This window comes from Sciurus vulgaris, assembly GCF_902686455.1.
Source record: "Sciurus vulgaris genome assembly, chromosome: 16".
Lineage (NCBI taxonomy): Eukaryota > Metazoa > Chordata > Mammalia > Rodentia > Sciuridae > Sciurus > Sciurus vulgaris.
The window spans coordinates 53344531-53363729 of record NC_136477.1 but is presented as its reverse complement, the minus strand read 5'-3'; the positions used below and the strand labels follow the sequence as shown (position 1 = coordinate 53363729).

General features: G+C 46.7%; 1 protein-coding gene across 1 annotated transcript in view; it reads left to right on the top strand.

The window, feature by feature from the left end:
* Positions 1–2998: 2998 nt before the first annotated feature.
* The window catches only part of SH3BP5 (SH3 domain binding protein 5), a 74937-nt gene continuing 58736 nt past the window's right edge, over positions 2999–19199 (top strand). Inside the window, exons 1-2 of the mRNA XM_079114424.1 lie at positions 2999–3354; positions 5052–5114. Coding sequence (XP_078970550.1) covers positions 3214–3354; positions 5052–5114 — 204 coding nt within the window. The 5' untranslated portion in view covers positions 2999–3213. The remainder of the gene's footprint in view (positions 3355–5051; positions 5115–19199) is intronic.

The window sequence follows — 19199 nt, the reverse complement described above, 5'->3', positions numbered from 1 at the left end:
TAAAAATATTTTTATTAGTTCACATAACAAGCTGAGGCTGGGGAGGTAGCTCAGTTGGTAGAGTGCTTGCCTTGCAAGTACAAGGCCCTGGGTTCAGTCCCCAGCACCAAAAAAAAAAGTAATTGCTTTTCATAGAACAAGTTGATTACATGTTAGCAAAAACATCATAGTTTTATGAAAAATAACTATAGTAGCCAAATTGAACAATAAAATCGTCTCCAAAACAAAAGAAGGGTATTGCTTGACATTTTTGCAAATCTCTTCAACATGTGGCTTAATGGAAGGCAGCTGGCTCCTGGTATCGTCTGCATTCAATCTGTTGTGACATGACATGTCATATAGCTTCTGGAAAACCCAAAGCACACTTAATTGAGAATGAAGGTGAAAAAATCAAAGTATTTTTAAAAAATTTTTTTGTCGTTGTAGATAGACAGAATGCCTTTATTTGATTTCTTATGCGGTGCTGAGGGGCTAACCCAGTGTCTCACATGTGTTAGGTAAGTACTCTGCCACTGAGACACATCCCAGCGCCCCTAAATAGTGTTTTAGTGATAATGTGAAAGTCATTTCAATCTCAGGGACACCCTGAAAGGTCTCAGGGACCTCCCAGGTCTTTTGCCCAGAACTTTAGAATCACCATCCTGGTCAATACGCTGAGTAAGATAAACATTAATTTCCTGCTCATTTCCTGCTCTCTGGTGTACATTCCCCTGAATGTTTGGGAACCTGTAGATAATGAAGGGACAGTGAGTCCCATTAAGGATGGGAGACCAAAACTGGGCATGGTGATGCACACCTGTAATCCCAGTGGCTCCGGAGGCTGAGCCAGGAGGATTGCAAGTTCAAGGCCAGCCTTCACAATTTAGTGAGACCCTAAGCAACTTAGTGAGATCCTGTCTCAAAATAAAAAAAATAAAAATGGTTGGGGAATGTAACTTGGTGAGTTACATCCCCAGTACCCAAAAATAAAAAAGTAAAATAACAATCTGGTGTTCTAGACCAGTTTTCCTGTGTCCCATGGAGGTATTTTGATTCACTCTATTGTGCTTACATCTAGCCTTAAACAGAAATGTATTTGGGGTGTGGTTGTTTGGGATGACAGGGATGGGGTTCCACCAGTTGAGAAGCATTCATAGTCAGGCTGGACCATGCTTTGCTTATTTAACCATTGTCTCAATTTATTCAGAAAAAAGATGAACCTGCTCACTTATAAACTCAATTCAAAGCCATTAAGGGAAACTCTGGTGGCCAACGTGACCCTTAATGACCATCTTGTCCCTGCCTTCATCTATCACTGGGAAACAAAAAGCAGTTATATCCTTAGCAAGGAGCTTCAAAATCTCTCTCACAGAATTGATAACTCACTCTGGAACTGACGGGCAATGAACAGGTGTGGCTTTTATAGAAATAAACCGATGGCATGTCCCTGCACTACCTCCAGGGAACAGGACAAACCTCCTTTAACAGTAGAACACAGGGCTAGTGTGTGCAGGGTGGGAACTTGCCTTAGAAATAACCCCGTAGCCTAATCTTTGGGTAACCCACCAGAAACAGCTTTTCCAAGGTGGCTTTGACAATGGACCCTCATAAAGAAGCTCTTTCTCAAGCATGCTTCTCCAGATTCGTAGGGCTCTGGTTGCAGCCTCTGTAGAAAGTGGTCACGTTTTGTATTTCCTTTTTTTTTTTTGGGGGGGGTGGGTACTGGGGATTGAACTCGGGTACTCAACCACTGAGTCACATCCGCAATCCTATTTTGTATTTTATTTAGAGACAGAATCTCACTGAGTTGCTTAGCACCTTGCTTTTGCTGAGGCTGACTTTGAACTCTGGATCCTCCTGCTTCAGCCTCCCAAAGCCACTGCATGTGCAGCATTTCTGTCATGGAGACATTTGCAGCCACCAGTGTCAATGTCCCTACCTGCCTTGCCAAGGCCATCTAACCTTGCACTCCCTGACATCACAGTGGCCCTGATATTTTGTAACAGCACAGGCAGGCCCCTTCACTGCTTAGCCTTTTGTGATGCTGAGTTGGCCAGGCAAACTCTGGTTCCCTACTTATTGAGGGTGGGCAAGAAACCTCACCAGTCCATAAATCCTTGGCCAGAGTGTGCCCATCAACAGGCATTGCACTTGGCACGTCCTTGAAAAGGCCACATCAACCACCCAGTTCCCAGCCCAATGGGTTCTGGATGTTTCCTGGCTATCCAGGTAGGACCATCCCACACCTGTGAAAGCATATGTGTTTGGGTATGCAGCTGTGCCCAGAGGCAGAGGAGTCCCAGTTTTTGGACAAAGACTCCATGCATGGAATAGCAGTTGACTCTCCTCTTATTATTATTTATTGCTGGGGATTGAATCCAGAGGTGCTTTGCTACTGAGTCACATCCCCAATCCTTTGTATTTTTTATGTTGAGACATGGTCTTGCTAAGTTGTTGAGGCTGGCCTCAAACTTTCCATCCTTCTGCCTCAGCCTCCAAAATTACTGGGATTGCAGGCGTGCGCCACCGCGCTGGGCTCTCTTTGTACTCATGTCTTTATGAGCATACATTTGAGTTTCCTTTTCTGGAAAATCTTTAAGTATATGCAATTCCTAAGGTGCACCCAAGGGGGGAAAAACGTGCTTTGGGTTCAGTTCTTTGAGCAAGGCTTGGATCTTGTCCAGAGTCACTGAGTACTGCTGGTTTCTTTCTAAAGGTGACTTCAGAGAGTGGAAATACTCCAAACTTTCCTTCTAGACACTCAGTTTGCCCCAGGGAGGAAGGAGGGAGCAACCTACTCATAAGGCAGGTGGCCCAGGTTGCGCAGTGTGTGATACATTCATGCCGCTCATTTACAACGAGGTGGCGGCACCCTGGTGATTTTCAGCAAGCTGGGCTTTTTGTGACGGAGCCCTGGGTAATGGGGACTGGCCGAGGGCTGGGCGGCCCGGGCTGGACGGGGGCGGAGCGGGCGCCGCTGCGCTGACGGCCGCGGCAGAAAGGGGGCAGCCGCTCCCATTTCCTCCGCGCCACTCCGCCGGGGCCGGAGGGATCCGCATCAGCGAGCGGCGCCTCCCGGGTGCCAGCCGCGGCGGCTTCCCGACCGTGCCCGGCTGAGGCGAGGCGGCTCCGGCAGAGCCTGCGGCGGCCGCGACCCCTCGGGGGCTCCAGCCACTGAGCAATTGGAGCGCCGGCCGCGGGGCGTCCCGGCTGCTGAGAGTGCCGGCTGCCCGCATGGACGCGGCGCTGAAGCGGAGCCGCTCGGAGGAGCCGGCGGAGCTCCTGCCGCCTGCCCGGGACGCGGAGGAGGAGGAGGAGGAAGAGGGGATGGAGCAGGGACTGGAAGAGGAGGAAGAGGTGGACCCCCGGATACAGGTAGGGAGCGCGCGGGGCGCCCCGCATCCCGTCTCCGCGAGGGCTGCCGCGAAGGTCGGCGTCTACGCGTGAACCCGCTTCGCAGCCCCCAGCGCCCGCGGTTCTGGAGGTGGAGGCTGCGCAGGGCCAGGAGCGAGAAGCGAGGGTCTGGATCCCCTTTGCACGCTCTCCCCCAGCGGGAGGCTGCAGTGCCTGCGTGGACGCGGCCCGATTAGCCTGCGGGGATTCCCCCCCGCAAACCCTCGGCGGGACCCGGGGGTCGCTGCAGCGTGCCAGCAGTTCGGGTGGATGTGCAACAAAGGGAAAAGGGGGGCGGGGGCCCGAGGAGCGAGGGTTTGGGGTACCCCGGGCCCATCTCGCGTCGCCGCTGGCACTGCACAGCCTCCTGGCACCGAGAGCGGGGTTGTCTAGCCCGCGTGGGCGGCAGGCACCGTGGGCGGGCAGGCGACCCTACCGGGTGGGCGTTGCCTGCCCCTGCAGCGTGGGTTGGCACCGGTGCCCTGGACTCCTGGAGCCTTCACCTGGCGGGGGTGCTGGGCCTGAGCACTCATTCTCGTTGGATTCATTGTTAACACACCGAGGGGTTTATTGTCCACCTTCCTCTCGGCCTGAAATGGTTTAAAACCCAGCTTTTCCTTGTTAGGTCGGGTATGAACAGAAATCAGGGACAGCTGATGCGCAAAGCTGACGCGTGGAGGCGGCGAGGGGAATAGCCTGGCTTTCTGTGCCTCCATTTCCAGGAGAGATGATTAAAAAACAATTTCCAAACCGAGATCGTGGAGTGACAGCTTAACCTTTTCACTCCCCTGAGCAAAAAGCACAGCAAATTCCTTTGCAAGACCCGTTTTTCTACCCTTTCCATAAATATTTTTTTAAAAAAATACTGCTTTAAACCATGCTCTCCGAAGCCCTAATTGATTTTTATTAGCCCAAGTCAATTCACAGCTTACTTAACTCAGTGGTCGGGGTTTAAATGAATTGTTTTGGCAGATTAGCGAGATGAAGATCAGGTGGGGAAAATGTTTGCACTAAGAATGACTTGTTACTTAGCGGTCATTGCTGTGTCCGACTAAATCTTGTGTTCTTGGTAGGGAATTCGGTTCGCAAGATCCTTTGTTTGCAGAGTAAAGATGAGTTAACTTCGTGTTGGATACTTGTTACAAAATGTCAGTTTGTAAATGTTTATTTAGAGAAAGCAATTGAAACTAGTTTTTTTTTTTTTAAAAGAAGGCAGATTGAATAATTGGCTGTTACATTTTTTTCATTTTTTATAGGAAAATATTTGACCACTGGTGAGTTAATACTATAAGGCTGTTCCTTGAATTAAATTATTTCACAGGGTTTATACCTTGCCTTTTTTTTAAATTGACAAGTTCTTGCTTTAAGGCATATGATACTGCGTTAATGGGTTGTTAAACTATTTATAACCAATGGGTTTACCTGAAGGCACATACCTGGAATAAATATTTGATCTTCCAGGTAAGACACATTCTTAGAACCTTAAGACATTATCAGAAAGGACATCATCAACAGGAAGTTTTCAGAAATGTTGACAGTTTGCTCTTCCAGTCAAGCTTCCACGATTTTCCTTTAGTTAACTGACTTTTTCCTGGTCCTGTAAATTAGTCTGGGATAGACTCAGCTAAACTGCAAACAAAAGCTGATCCCTTCAATCTCTTTTGTGTTTTCTTTACTAGGGAGAACTGGAGAAGTTAAATCAATCCACGGATGATATCAACAGACGGGAGACTGAACTTGAGGTACAGAGAGCTGGGTCCCTGTCCTTGGTGAAGTGGTGTCGCTCATGTGGGTTAATTTCGTTCTGCTAGCTGGAGGGTTATGGCTGGAGTGGAGCAACAGCAGTGAGGGTCTGACAGGATACACCCCTGAGCCCAGTCTGTGGGAGGAACGCATGTGAATCCAATCGCACATGGTTTTCATTATGGAAGCTCCTTGGGACCAAAACCAAGGGCAGCACAAAACTCACACAACTGCATAAGCCCCAAATTTCAGTGTCTGAAAAGCTTGGAAGGACCGAGGGGAAAATCAGTTGAACTCTTTAGTAGAAAAGAATGAATGAGGTCACAATTTTAGGGCGGTTCCTTCCATTCACACTTGGAAGTGTTTCCTCGGTCTGGAACCAGATTTTTATGTTTCCTGTCCTAACAATTTGCCCCTCTTTCCACTTCTCTGCTCATTTCTTGATTGCTTGTGTGAGGAATATAATTATCTTAATGGCAATGAAAAGATGTTTAGACTGGGAAGGGCTTTCCTGCTGGGAAAAGTCTTGGGAGACAAGAGGCTGATTTGAATTTCATGAACGTTTTCCAACCTGAGTGTAAACAAGTTAGTATTCTTCCCAGCTACCAATTAGTCTCCACCCCTTTGCAGGAAGGTTGCTTTTACTGTCCATCAGCAAATGTGAACAACCACTGTTGATATCCCAGTGCCTGTGAATGACTTGTCAGGACTGAGGGCGTGCAGGGAGGTGTTGCAACAACCTATTTCTGTAGTAGGAGAACGAGCCAGAAAGGTCAGCGGAAAGGGCAAGAAACATCTGGGTCTCCAGAGTGAAGTGTGGGTGATAGGAATATAATCTATCAGGAATTTACTGGCAGCTGTGATTTCTGATTGCATGTGTAGCCCTAGAGGTACAAGATCTGCCTGTGGCCGTGTGGATTAAAAGGCTTGTTGCTTAGAGCTATGTGATGGCTTATCTGTCACTGACCCCTCATTCCAGTTATCTTAGGAATTCATCAACACTAGCTATACCCTTCAAGTAAAATACGAATGCTTATTCCCCCTGCTCCCCCACAACCCCCACCAACTTTTGATGAGTTGAGTTTTTGTGAAGTTAGACAAGTAAGGTCTCTCAATCTCTCTTCTTTTTTTAAATATTTTAAGTTGTAGATGGACCCAATATTTTTTTATTATTTATGTGGTGCTGAAGATGGAACCCAGTGCCTCACAGGTGCTAGGCAAGCATTCTACCACTGAGCCACAACCCCAGTCCTCAATCTCAGATTTCTAATACTTTAAACAACAAAAATCCCCATTTCTATAGGACATTAGCATTTACAAAATGTTTTGGGGTCATGTTGGGGGGGGGTTTACCGAGGATTGAACTCAGGGGCACTCAAGTTGCTTAGCACCTCGCTTTTACTGAGGCTGGCTTTGAACTTCCAATCCTCCTATCTCAGCCTCCTGAGCCACTGTGCCTGGCCTTTTTTTTTTTTTTTTTTTTTTTTTGCTGTGCTATGGATTGAACCCAGGTGTGCTCTATCACTGAGCTACATCCCTACATCCCTAGCCTTTTTGGGTTTTCTTGGTTTTTTTTAATTTTGAGATTTTGAGGAATGGTCTTGCCAAGTTGCTGAGGGTCTTAAATTGCTAAAGCTGGCCTTGAACTTGAGATCCTGGCCTCCTGAGTCACTAGGTTTATAAGCATGCACCACCACACCCAACCTTACAAAATGGTGGGGTTTGTTGTTTTTTTACAAGTTTTTTCTCATCCATTCTCAACAACCTAGAGCTCTGCAGTCCAGTATGGTAGCCATGTATATCACTTGACTAAAGTTAAATAAGATTAAAAGTTCAGTTCCAGCCGGGCATGGTGACACATGCCTGGTATCCCAGTGACTGGGGAGACTGAGGCAGGAGGGTGGTGAGTTCAAAGCCAGCCTCAGCAATTTAGCCAGGCCCTAAGCAACTTGGTGAGACCCTGTCTCTAAATAAAGTATGAAGGGTTGGGGATGTGGCTCAGTGATTAGTTGTCTCTGGGTTCAATCCCCAGGAAAAAAAAAAAAATTCAGTTCCTCAGCCATGGTAGCCAGGTTTCAAGAGCTCAGAAGCCATCGTATTGGGCAGAACAGAGAACTCTGACCTCCTCATAGAAAGTTCCATTGACCTGGGATAATGAGTTCAGCATCTCATGATTGAATGATGTAGAAGAACCCAGAATGGTATTCCAGATCTGGGCATTTTGCATTTTTCAGATGCCCTTCAGCTCTTCTATTCTGCTAGCTCAAATATCAGTAGATAAGTTGGAAATAGTCTTTTTTTTTTTTTTTTTTTTTTTAAAGTAAAGAGTTTGGTTTATTCTTTTTGCTTTTCTGTTACGTTCTGGCCACTGTGCTAGGTAACAAACAAGATGGCCCCATATCTCAGTCCTCATGGCGCTTAACTTTTGGGGGTGAAATCTGTTCATTTGTTAAACTGTTTTTAGCACTGATTTCCGAATTCCATTTGTAAATATACTTAGGTATTTGTGTCACGGGAAGCCACTGGACAGGTGTTTCCTGCTTGGCTCTGGACAGCATCGGAAGTCCCATGTGGGGTGAGCTGGAGGGTGGACAGGGCTTGGTTGTGTGGCTGGCTGGCTGCCTTGTGTTATTATAACTAAGGCTGACTCAGAGAACTATAATACAAGGCCACAGAAGTAGCCTCCTTCGTAGACACATTAAAAAGTGGGAGAAGAAATTTTAAATTTTTAAATTTTTTTTTAGTTGTAGTTGGATGTAATAGCTCAGCTTCATTTTTATGTGGTGCTGAGGATCGAACCCAGTGCCTCACACGTGTGAGGCAAGCGCTCATACCACTGAGTGCCCACCCCAGCCCCCAAATTTAATTTTGTTTAACCTGGAAGACCAAGAGAGTATAATTTCAACATGGAGTCGATATAAAAACATTGAGGGGGCCCTAAGGTTGTCCTACCGTGCTCCAAAGCTAATCTAGTCTGTGCAAGGTCCTGGGTTCCATCCAGAGATGGTTTACCTGTGTTTTGGTACTGGGTCTTGAAGATTCATGCATATTTTACACTCAGAGCACATTTCCATTGGGACCAGCCACATTTGACAACTTAGAGGCCACACAGGGCCCTGGACAACACAGGTCTAACTAGTGTGTCCTGTCAAGCTCAGTCATGCTGCGGGAGTCTGGAGGAGAGGCTGTGTGTCTGAGCCTTGGTAATGGCTGCATGCCTTCAGTCAAGCACAGGACACATTTGCGTTGGGTACTTTTTTGGGTCACTGCAGGTGTTTGGGTGAATAAGATAAAGGCCTTGCCCTCAAGGGGTTTACGTTTTAGTTGGGGTGGGGAACTGAAGTAGGAGAGTGAGGTGATGGGAACACCTGAGCAGAACCTGTGGCAGGAGAGTGTCCATGTCCAAAGAGTGACCCCATAAAGTGAGCAGCTGGGTGACTCCTGAATTGGCAAATACTGATTCTAGGGAAATCTAGGGCTAGGTTCTTCTGAGCCTTTGGTTACTTTAATTTTCTTTTCTTTTGGCACCAGGTATTAAACCCAGAGGTGCTTAACCTCTGAGCCACATCCCCAGCCCCCCCCCCGCCCACCCCTCTTTTTGGTACTGGGGAGCACTTTAGTAAAATCGGAGCCTTTGTTTTTTGTGGTGCTGGGGATGGAACCCAGAGCTTGTAAATGCTAGGCCAGCGCTCTCCCACCGAGCCATCTCCCCAACCCTTTAAGTTTCATTTTTGTGGGGGGGGGGGGGGACTAGGGATTGAACTCAAGGGGCACTTAATCACTGAACCACATCCCCAGCCCTGTTTTGTATTTTATTTAAAGGCAGGGTCTCACCAAGTCACTTTTTGCTGAGGCTGGCTTTGAACTTGAGATCCACCTGCCTCAGCCTCCCGAGCTGCTGGAATTACAGACATGTGCCACCACGCCTGGCTGAGGGTCATTTTAAACTGAATCGTGAAAAACCCACAAGTGTAAAAACATGGTACTAAATAGATCACTGCAAGGATACCTGTTGATGAACTCTGACTCCAGAAGGCAGAGTGTTGCTTTGATCTTGACTGGGAAGGTGCTTGTCAAGAGACTCAGATTTTCCACTGCTCTGTGTCTGAACCAGAAAGCGTCTCCATTGTTTTTTTGGGGTTACACATAAACTTTAGTAAGTAGGCAAATTCACACATGGAATCTGTATATAATGAGGATTAGCTATATACCTCTTTTGTTTTGGTACCAGATTGAACCTGGGGGCTCTTAACCACTGAGCAACATCCCCACCCCTTTCTATATTTTATTTTGAGACAGGGCTTCACTAAGTTGCTGAGGCTGACTTTGAACTCATGATCCTCCTGCCTCGGCCTCCTGAGCTTCTGGGATTACAAGTGTACATCCCTGTACCCAGCTAGGATTGGCTATATCTACTTTCAAGGTCCTTGTATGTACTGTGCTGTCCCCATTTCCTTGCCCTTTGCTTTTTGATTCCTATCTGGGGCATTTGGTGCTTTTCTTGACTTTGCTTAAACTGCAGTGGTAACTAGATTTGTGGCAGCTGCTACTTAGCACACAGAACATGGCTCAGTTGTCTTTGGGCAGCCGTAGGACAAGACACTGCCCCTAGGATTTACCTTTAGTGCCCCATTTCTTGTCTTGGTGTTTAAATCAGAGATCTCAACAAGGCCTCTGGGTTTGCCTCTGACATTATTTGAACAATGTTGGGCTTTGCATTCTGGTATTTATCAGACAAAGAGAGAGAGAGCGTGAGCGAGAGCCAGCCAGCTTTCTCAAGTTGTCAAAGAGAGGTCACCAGAGTGGCCTTTGCCTGTAAGCTTGGTATTTTGAACTGAGAAAAGAGATGGTCCTGTAGATACGTCGAGTAGTTAACTAATTATTCAAATAAGCCAGGTGCAGTGGCACACACCTGTAATTCTAGTGACTTGGGAGGCTAAGTCAGGAGGATGGCAAGTTTGAGGTCAGCCTTAACAATGTATACAGCAAGACCTTGTCTCAAAAAAAAAGCGGGGGGGGGGGGCTGGGGTTGTGGCTCAGTGGTAGAATGCTTGTGTGAGGCCCTGGATTTGATTCTCAGCACTACATATACTACATATAAGTAAATAAATGTCCATCAACAGCTGAAAAGAAAGGACTGGGAATGTAGCTCAGTGGTAAAGTGCCCCTGAGTTCAATCCTCTGTAAGGGGGGTGGGGGGATTGAGGGGATATGTGTGTATATAGACACAATTTTTTTCACTGTTTTTTTTTTGGGAAGGAGGGTTTACTGGGGATTGAACCCAGGGATTTTTAGCCACTGAGCCACATCCCCAGCCCTTTTTTGTATTTTATTTAGAGACAGGGTTTCACTGAGTTGCCTAGGGCCTCACTAAGTTGCTGAGATTCTTTGAACTTGAGATTCTCCTGCCTTCATTCTCTGGAGTCGCCATGCACGACTATGTACAGTGTTTTCATTTTCTCTTGCTTGCCTGCCCAAAGGTGGGCTACTCAGGGCAGGTGACATGGGGTGGGGGAAGGACACACAGGGACTTGGTTGCCATTTACAGCTCTTCCGGTGCCATGTGATCAAAAGCTGACTTTTTCAGCCTACCCTCCCCGGGGAGACAGAGCAGTTAATTGCAAACATTTGTGTTATTTCCTCCCTGCTCAGGAGGGAATCGTTTTTGAGTAGTCTTGCATGGTGGTTGGACGTGATTCTGGATATCCATGTCCCCCAAACTTGCATAAGACCTGCCACACCCAGGACTTGGCCTCCCCATTCCCTACGCTCCTGAAACCAGCAAACATTTTCTTGTCACCAAAACAAAACAAACGAAAATTTCTCTGTTTGGAGCTTGGGAACTCGGGTAGGAGAGGGAAGGTGGGGGTGGTGAATTCTCTCTGTAATGAATTAGCACAAGTCAGAAGAACTCCCCGGTTGAAGAAGCAGTGTTGTCATGTCCTAGCGCCTCCTCCCCCAGGACCTTCTGTGCGTGCACAGTGGTCACGGGGAGGAAGATCATAGAGACTGCAGTCGTGCTCAGAAGAAAGCGCTAGGCAGTGTTCGAAGAAGTAAGTGGGACAGGGGACGTGGAAACGGTTTCTTGAGGCTGGCACGGAATTCTAGGCCTGGTGGCAGACTGCCTGGGCTGGGCTGGGAGAGGCCCGACCATGTTCACAGATTAGATCTTGTTAAAGTCCCTGGCTAAACACGGGCCCTGGGGACTTAATGCAGCAGGCACTGAGCACCTCTGGGGAGCTGAGTCCTGGGTGGGGCACTGGGGATGCTGGTTGGTCGACAAAACAGATATGTCCCCTGGATCTAAATGTGCTCTTATAATGGAGTGAGGGATGTCAGGAGAAGGTCCCCCAGGGCTCTACCAGAGGCCACCAAGGCTTTGTTGGGATAGGAGTCATTGGAATGGAGATGGAGAGCCCAGATGATCTAAAGTTGACATTCATAGAGCCCTCGATGTGGCAAAGGAAGAGAACTGACATGACAGGTCACCTGCAGCTTGAGGAATGTTGAAAAGGGAGAGCATTTTAAATTTAATTTGTTTTTTTGTACCAGGGATTGAATCCAAGGGCACTTAACCACTGAGCCACATCCCCCACCCTTTTTATTTTTTATTTAGGGACAGGGTCTCACTAGGTTATGTACAACCTCACTAAGTTCTGAGGCTGACTTTGAACCCACGATCCTCCTGCCTCAGCCTCCTGAGCTGCTGGGATTATAGGCACGTGCCACCATGCCCAGCAGTGGAAGAGCATTGTTAATGGGACACGATAGCCCATTGGCTGATTGTAAAGGTAACACCTAGAGGTCTCATTTGAGCATCTTCTGAGAAACCTGAGCAGGGGCTGCAGTCCCCTCCCCTCTAGCTTTTTTTTTTTTTTTTTTTGGGGGGGGGGCAGATTGAACCCAGGGTTACTCAACCACTGTACTACATCCCCAGCCCTTTTTCTATTTTATTTAGAGACAGGGTCTCAGTCTACTTGCGATCCTCCTGCCTCAGCCTCCCAAGCCGCTGGGATTACAGGCGTGCACCACCATGCCCAGCTCCCCCTCCAGCTTTGACTTCCTGTTTGTCTGCAGGATGGTGCCTAGGGCTTTGTGTGTCAGTAGCTCCCCTCCCCCACTGCTGACCCATCTTTTGGAGAGTGGGTGAGTGAGGAATCTTTGACACTTAGACACTTGACTTGATTATAGGAAAAGTTTGGCTTCTGAAGCCACACGGCCTGCTTCAAATCCCACTTCACAACTTAATAGCTGTGGGACCCTTAGCAAGTCCCGTCATCTCTGTGCCTCAGTTTCTTCATTTATAAAATTGAGTTGTAGCTCGGTTTTTGCTGAGATAAGCAAACCCCAAAGCTGTGGGGAAGGGGCAGGTAGAGGGAGGACTGTCATCTTGGCATCAGGTGCTCTGGGTTAAAATGGGAGGGCTGCCTTCTTTGATGGTACCTGGTGCCTTGAAATCTGTCTTGTTATCTGTGGACGTGGGAGCTGGCCCACATCCCTGGGTGCCCTGGAGGATGACAGGAGGCGCTGCAGGAGAATCCTTTGAGAGCCGCACAACCTGGATGGACAAAAGGACCTTCTGAGTGCTTGAATGGCAGGCAGGGCTGTGGCCCACTGGGTGCTGGACACAGACAAGGCTCTGGTGAGGCGGCCTTTGGGGTCAGGCTGACTACCATGTCTGGCATTGGCTCTGCTCTCCTCCTCCAGATCCTGCCATGACCTTTCTTTGTCAGAGACTGGAGCTGGGCGAGGAACCAGAGAGAAGGCTGTAGTGGGCAAGATTACGGCAATTTAGCCTTTGCAGTCACTGGATCAGCTGGGCTTTGTGTTGTGGCCGGTTTGCTGAGATGTGGAAATTAGCTTGTTTCCCTGCCTTGTTAGGGAGTGTCTTCTGGTGTTTTAATCAGCTCTTTTGCTGCTGTCACTAAAAGACCCGACCAGAACAACTGTAGAGGAGGAAGAGTTTATTTAGGGGCTCACAGTTTCAGAGGTCTCAGTTCACAGACAGCAGGCTCCATTCCTTGGGGCTCGAGGTGAGGCTTAACATCGTGGCGGAAGAGTGTGGTGGAGGAAAGCGGCTCACATGGTGATCAGGAAACAGAGACTCCACTCCCCAGAGACAAATATATACCCCAAAGCCACGCCCCCAGTGCCCACCTCCTCCAGCCACACCCACCTGCCTCCAGTCACCACTCAGTTAACCTTTATCAGGGAATTATTTCAGTGATTGGGTTAAGCAATCATAACCCAATTGTTTTTGCTCTGAGCTTTCTTGCATTGTCTCACATAGGAGCCTTTGGGGGACACCTCACATCCAAACTTTAACACTTGGTTTTGCCTGGCATATCATAAGGGCTCAGTAGATGATTGAGTGGATGAATAAGAATGACTGCCTCTTCATAGCTGTGTGACCTTGAACAAATTATGTTATGTCCTGGGTCTTGCTTTCCTCATCCCAATAATGCTAATAAGTATTATGGCTACTGTTGTTTTGGAGTTGGGTGAGGTCGGGGCTGCAGTGTTCGGTACTTGCTGGAAAGGTTTGTGTCTGTCCTGGAATGACTTTTCTGACTGTCTTGGTCTCCTCGCTTCCCTCTAGCAACAGTGACAGCTAATAATAATAAGTACCAGGACCTGTCCTAAGCACTAGGCATAGGTAAACACATTGAATCCCCAGAACAGCTTTATGAGAGCAGCTGTTGCCGCCATTTTGCAGTTAACAAAACTAAGACGGAAAGATTTCAGGTGTCTTGCTCTGAAGCAGAACTTTAGAGTTGTACTCATCCCCAGGCTGTCCTTGGGAAGATCTGATCTGGGGACATTTGTGACATTGGTAAAAATGCAACCTGATACTCTTCTTCCCCTCCCCTAAACCCATCATCCACTTGTGAAGGTGTTGGTACAGGAGAGGGAAAGATTCTCTCCTGTCTGGAAATGTTAGCATTTTAAGAATGGCTTTTGGCACTAAAAAAGGATGACTGGCCAGGGGTAGTGGCCCAGGGCTGTAATTCCAGCAGCTCTGGAGGCTGAGACAGGAGAATCACAAGTTCAAAGCCAGCCTCAGCAATTTAGTGAGGCCCTAAGCAACTCAATGAGACCCTGTCTCTAAATAAAATACAGAAAAAGGGCTGGGGATGTGGCTCAGTGGTTAAGTGCCCCTGGGTTTAACCCCCAGCACCCACCACACACAAAAATGACATGGCTGTGGATAAATGGTCATGATCTACTTTAGTGGGGAAAAAGTAGATGTGAAGTATATATAAAACAATGTATACAGTAAAAAATGTGTGCATGGAAGCAAGTATGGTGTAGAAGAGCACTGTTCTTGGTGTGGACTGAAAAATATGCACTATTTATTCAGGTGAAGTAAATATAGAAATTGAGACCAAGACTTTAGACATTTCTTTGTAGCAATATGATAGTTCTGTGACTTCCATGCGACATTTCACTTTCCTAACTTATTTTTATTCCACAGAAGTATTGTTCACAATGGCTTGGGGTTTAAAAAAAAAAAAAACTATTGCCACATAGTTTGAGAAGCCTGGCTCTAGAAAACATACCCTTAGATGTTTGCAGTGGTAGTGTGTTTTTGTTTTTTTTTGTTTTGTTTTGTTTTTTGTACCAGAGATTGACCCCAGGGGCTCTTAACCACTGAGCCACATCCCCAGCTCTTTTTATATTTTATCTAGAGACAGGGTCTCCCTGAGTTGCTCAGGGCCTCACTAAGTTGCTGAGGCTGGCTTTGAACTCATGATCCTCTTGCCTCGGCCTCCTGAGCTGCTGGGATTACAGGCATGTGCCACTGCTCCTGGCCCTTGCTCTTTCTGAGAATGCTGTTGATTTTAATTTTCTGTTTCTTGGTGTTTTCTGAATTATTTCTAATGACCATATTTTAAAATTTCCATAGACTGGGGGTTGGAATGAAGCTGATTACAAAAAGGTGCTTTATCAGCCAAATAAATCAATTTCTATGGAAGGAATTTTAGGAACTCTGAAGAGTACTGCAAGAACTTCAGATTGATAGTTCCTGCCTGAAATGTAGATAAACCCGATGGTAGTGGGTTTACTTGGTGAATTACTGCATTGTCAAGCTCTTTATGATAATTCATAGAGGAATGAAAAGTACTTTAAAGGCATTTTGGATGGTTTCAGCCAAGAAGCCCTCATGTATGCACTTATTTATAAAATATTTTTAAAAATCACCAAGATACAATAGTGGAAAACACTCCAGAAACTAAGAATATTTAGGTATTCAAATTTACTTCCTGAATATATGGGAGGATTTGCATCATTTCTAGATGGGTAAAGACTTATGAGCACATGTAAGTTCAAGTCTTAAATAGTCTCATGCATGGTAGCAAAATGATACTAGAGGGGTTATTTTGTTTTTCATTTTTTTAATTTGTTCTAATTGTACTAGTAGAGTTATTGACCAGAACATAGAAATAGTTATATTGATTTTTGGTGGTGGTAGGGTGCCAGAAACTGAACCCAGGGGTGCTTAACCACTGAGTCACATTCCCAGCCCTTTTTATGTTTTGTTTAGAGACAGGGTCTCACTGAATTGCTGAGGCTGGTTTTGAACTCCAATCCTCCTGCCTCAGCCTCCAGAGCCCCTGGGATTACAGAATGCACCACCATGCTTGGCCGCTAATATCAAATTTGACGGTTGCCTTAAAAAAAATTGGAGGTCTTCCTTTTAAGCTGTAAAGACCCACAAGAAGATGTGGAGATGCTCCTGGGTCCTCATCTGGGACCCATCCCAGGATCAGGGTGCTTGCTGTTGTAGTACAAGCTGACTTTTCTGTGGGCTGTGACTATTCCCAGGTATATATCCAAGGTGCCTTCCCTCTGAGGTGTGCACAGTGTCCCTGCCTCAGAAGAAGACAGGCTACGGAGGTTGACAGGTGAGTTGCCTTCTCTGTGGTAGATAAGAATCTTCGCAACCCAGCTTGACAGAGATCTCTGGTCCCTGCAGACTGCAGCCTTTTAATATTGAGCTGTTATTTTTCCGTCTCAGCATTCATCATAGGGGCTTTTAACGCAGTGGCGTATGTGTGTTTTGGCTGGATGAATTAAACATCTATTCACCCTCATCCTTTGGCAGCCGTCCCAGTCATCTTTGCTCAGCCCTCCTCTTTGAGAGTTCCTTAATTTGCCTATGGCCACATAGATGTGTCAACGGCAAAGACGATCTGCACCCCCCCGCCCCCCAGTGGATTTTAACCAAGGGCACCATGGTTAGTTTGCAAAGCAGGTCTGAGAGAGTTCAGTGAACCGGCCCCTTTCATTTCCTTAAAGGAAGATGGAAAAAAAAAAAAAAAAAATTGATTCTATTCTTGCCCAAGTTTTCCTTTGCTGTGTTTTGACGGATTATCCAACAGATATTAATGTTTGCACTGACCGAAATTAACTGCCAGTGGGAAGACAATGAAAGGAATATCCGCTGTTTATTCTAACCGCAGCCGAGCCCACTTAATGTAAGCACTTTTATTCTTTAACATCAAACTCAACCAAAGCCTGATGAATGGGCTTTGCTTGTCTTCTTCCACCCCGCTCTTTGGTTGCCCACATGCCAAAGGATTCGACTTCATTTCCATAGATTTGAAATGCACAGATTGAGTGTTCCTGTCCTTGTTCCCCCCACCCCTCCCTCGCTTGGATACTAGGGATGAACCCAGGGACACTGAACCATTGAGCCACATCCCCACATACAGGGTCTCACTGAGTTGCTTAGGGTCTTGCTAAGTTGCTGAGGCTAGCCTTGAACTCACTATCCTCCTGCCTCGGGCTCCTGAGCTGCTGGGATTACAGGCATGTGCCACTGCACGCAGCACTTGGGTTTTTTTTTTTTTTTTTTAGAAGTTGATAGACGTTTATTTTTATTCATTTATTTATATGCAGTGCTGAGAATCGAACCCAGTGCCTCACACATGCCAGGCAAGCACTCTACCCCTGAGCCACAACCCCAGCCCAGCCCTTGGTTTTTGACTTTATTGGGAGAAGAGGTGAAATGGGCTGCTGTTCTTCCTCTTTGTTCTGGATACTATTTCTGCCTAACAATATACCCCAAGCCTTACTAGCTTATAGCAACTGTTTTACCCATGATTTGTGAGTCAGGGAGGATTAGGTGAGGGCTCAGCTGAGTCCCGTGCATTAGCAGTCAGGTGTCAGTTGGGGCTGTGGTCATCTGAGAGCTCGTCTGGACATCCTCAAGAACCCACTCAGGTGTCCAACAGTGCATGCCCTTGGATGGGTGCTCAGCTGACATTGACCAGAGTGTCTACAAGTGACCTTTCCAACATGGTGGTCTAGGTTCTCTGACCTCCTTATGGCGTGTGGCTTCCCCCAGAGATAGGGTCCCAAGACAACCATGTGGAAGCTTCACGACCTTTTCTCTCTGAGCCTTGGAACTTCCAAAGCAACATTAGGTCCAAGCACAGATGGACCCATATTCCTCCAGATTGGGGGAGGGGACAGTGCCAGGGAACCCTGGGCCATGTTTGAAAACTGCCACTCTCAGCATGGTGAGGTGGAGAGCGGCTTATTTTGAGGCCTGAGGACATAGGCTTTCTTCCTTTACTGGTCAGACTGCAGAAACAACCACATTTCAGTGTTTTCTCAAGGTATTTTAATGATTAACCAGGCAGCAAAGCAAAGGACTTTGGTTAGCACTCCCAGTGTCCCAAGATAAGCCAGCCATACCAAAATAAGAAGGAACAGGTTGTTTTGTTTTTTGGTACTGGGGATTGAACCTTGAGGCACTCAACCACTGAGCCTCATCCTCAACCCTTTTCAATATTTTATTTAGAGACAGGGTCTCGCCGAGTTGCTTAGGGCCTCGCTAAGTTGCTGAGGCTGGCTTTGAACTCATGATCCTCCTGCCTCAGCCTCTTGAGCTCCTGGGATTACAGGCATGCACCTCTGTACCCAACAACTTTTTTTTCTTTTAGCTGATAGAAACTAAACTACATGGCATGTGATGCTAAAATCCATGGGGTTTGAAGCTCAGGAAAAGTAGGTTTGGATTCTTTGTCCACCTTGTAATAAGTTTTGGCAAATTGGTGGGGGGTTTTGTTTTGTAGTTTGTCTGGGTTTTCATTTCCTTCTCCCTAAAAAGCAAAGGGCAATACCTAGCTTGGTGGGGCTGTTGAGGATTAAAGATTAAATAAGGAGGTGTTTGTAGAATGCCTGGCATGCTCCCCGGCGGGTGATGTTCAACCAGTGTTGGTCCTGTGCTTCTCACCCTGTCCTCGAGTCACCAATGGTACCTGTGTAAAAATAATGCCTTAGCAAAAGCTCGTTCTGTGCTGAGTATTGTGCAGAGTAGTTTGTAGAGTTGATCTTGTTCATTTGAGATCCTTGAGGATATTGATGAGCACAGAAGCAATGAGAGGTTACGTCCCTCTCCCAGGTCACACAGCCAATGGAGGTGGAACGTGGGTTTAAATCCAGGAATATGACTGGAGACGAGATACTTTTATTTTTTTTCCCCCCTTTGGTACTAAGGATTGGACCCAGGGGCACTTAAGCACTGAGCCACATCCCCAGCCCTTTTCTGTATTTCATTTAGAGACAGGGTCTCAATGAGTTGCTTAGGGCCTCACTAAGTTGCTGAGGCTGGCTTGAACTCTCAATTCTCCTGCGCCTCTGGGATTACAGGCGTGCACAAGATACTTTTAATAGTGTGTTTTGGGGGCATAGAGGAGGCATTCTGAGACTCCCATTACGATGAGTGAAATGAAAGAGCACAGGCCTACAATTTCAAGAACCAAGTTGTCAGTCATTGCCCTGGCCCTCATCACGTATACAACCCCAAAGAGGAACTTTACCCCATCTGTGAAATGGGAGCATCTGAGCTAAACAATGCTCAAACTCTTTTCCAGTCCTGATATTCTGAAGCTCTGGGATTTGGATTTTAATCTAGCTCCATACTAAATGCGTTATGAATTACTCAGTCTTAAAATATAAAACCTTTCCATCTATCTGTGCCACAGTAGACTTACTTTTATTTTTGTGGAGATAGTACTTGAGCAGAATATTTAATTAGTTGTACCAGGGATTGAACCCAGGTGTGCTTAACC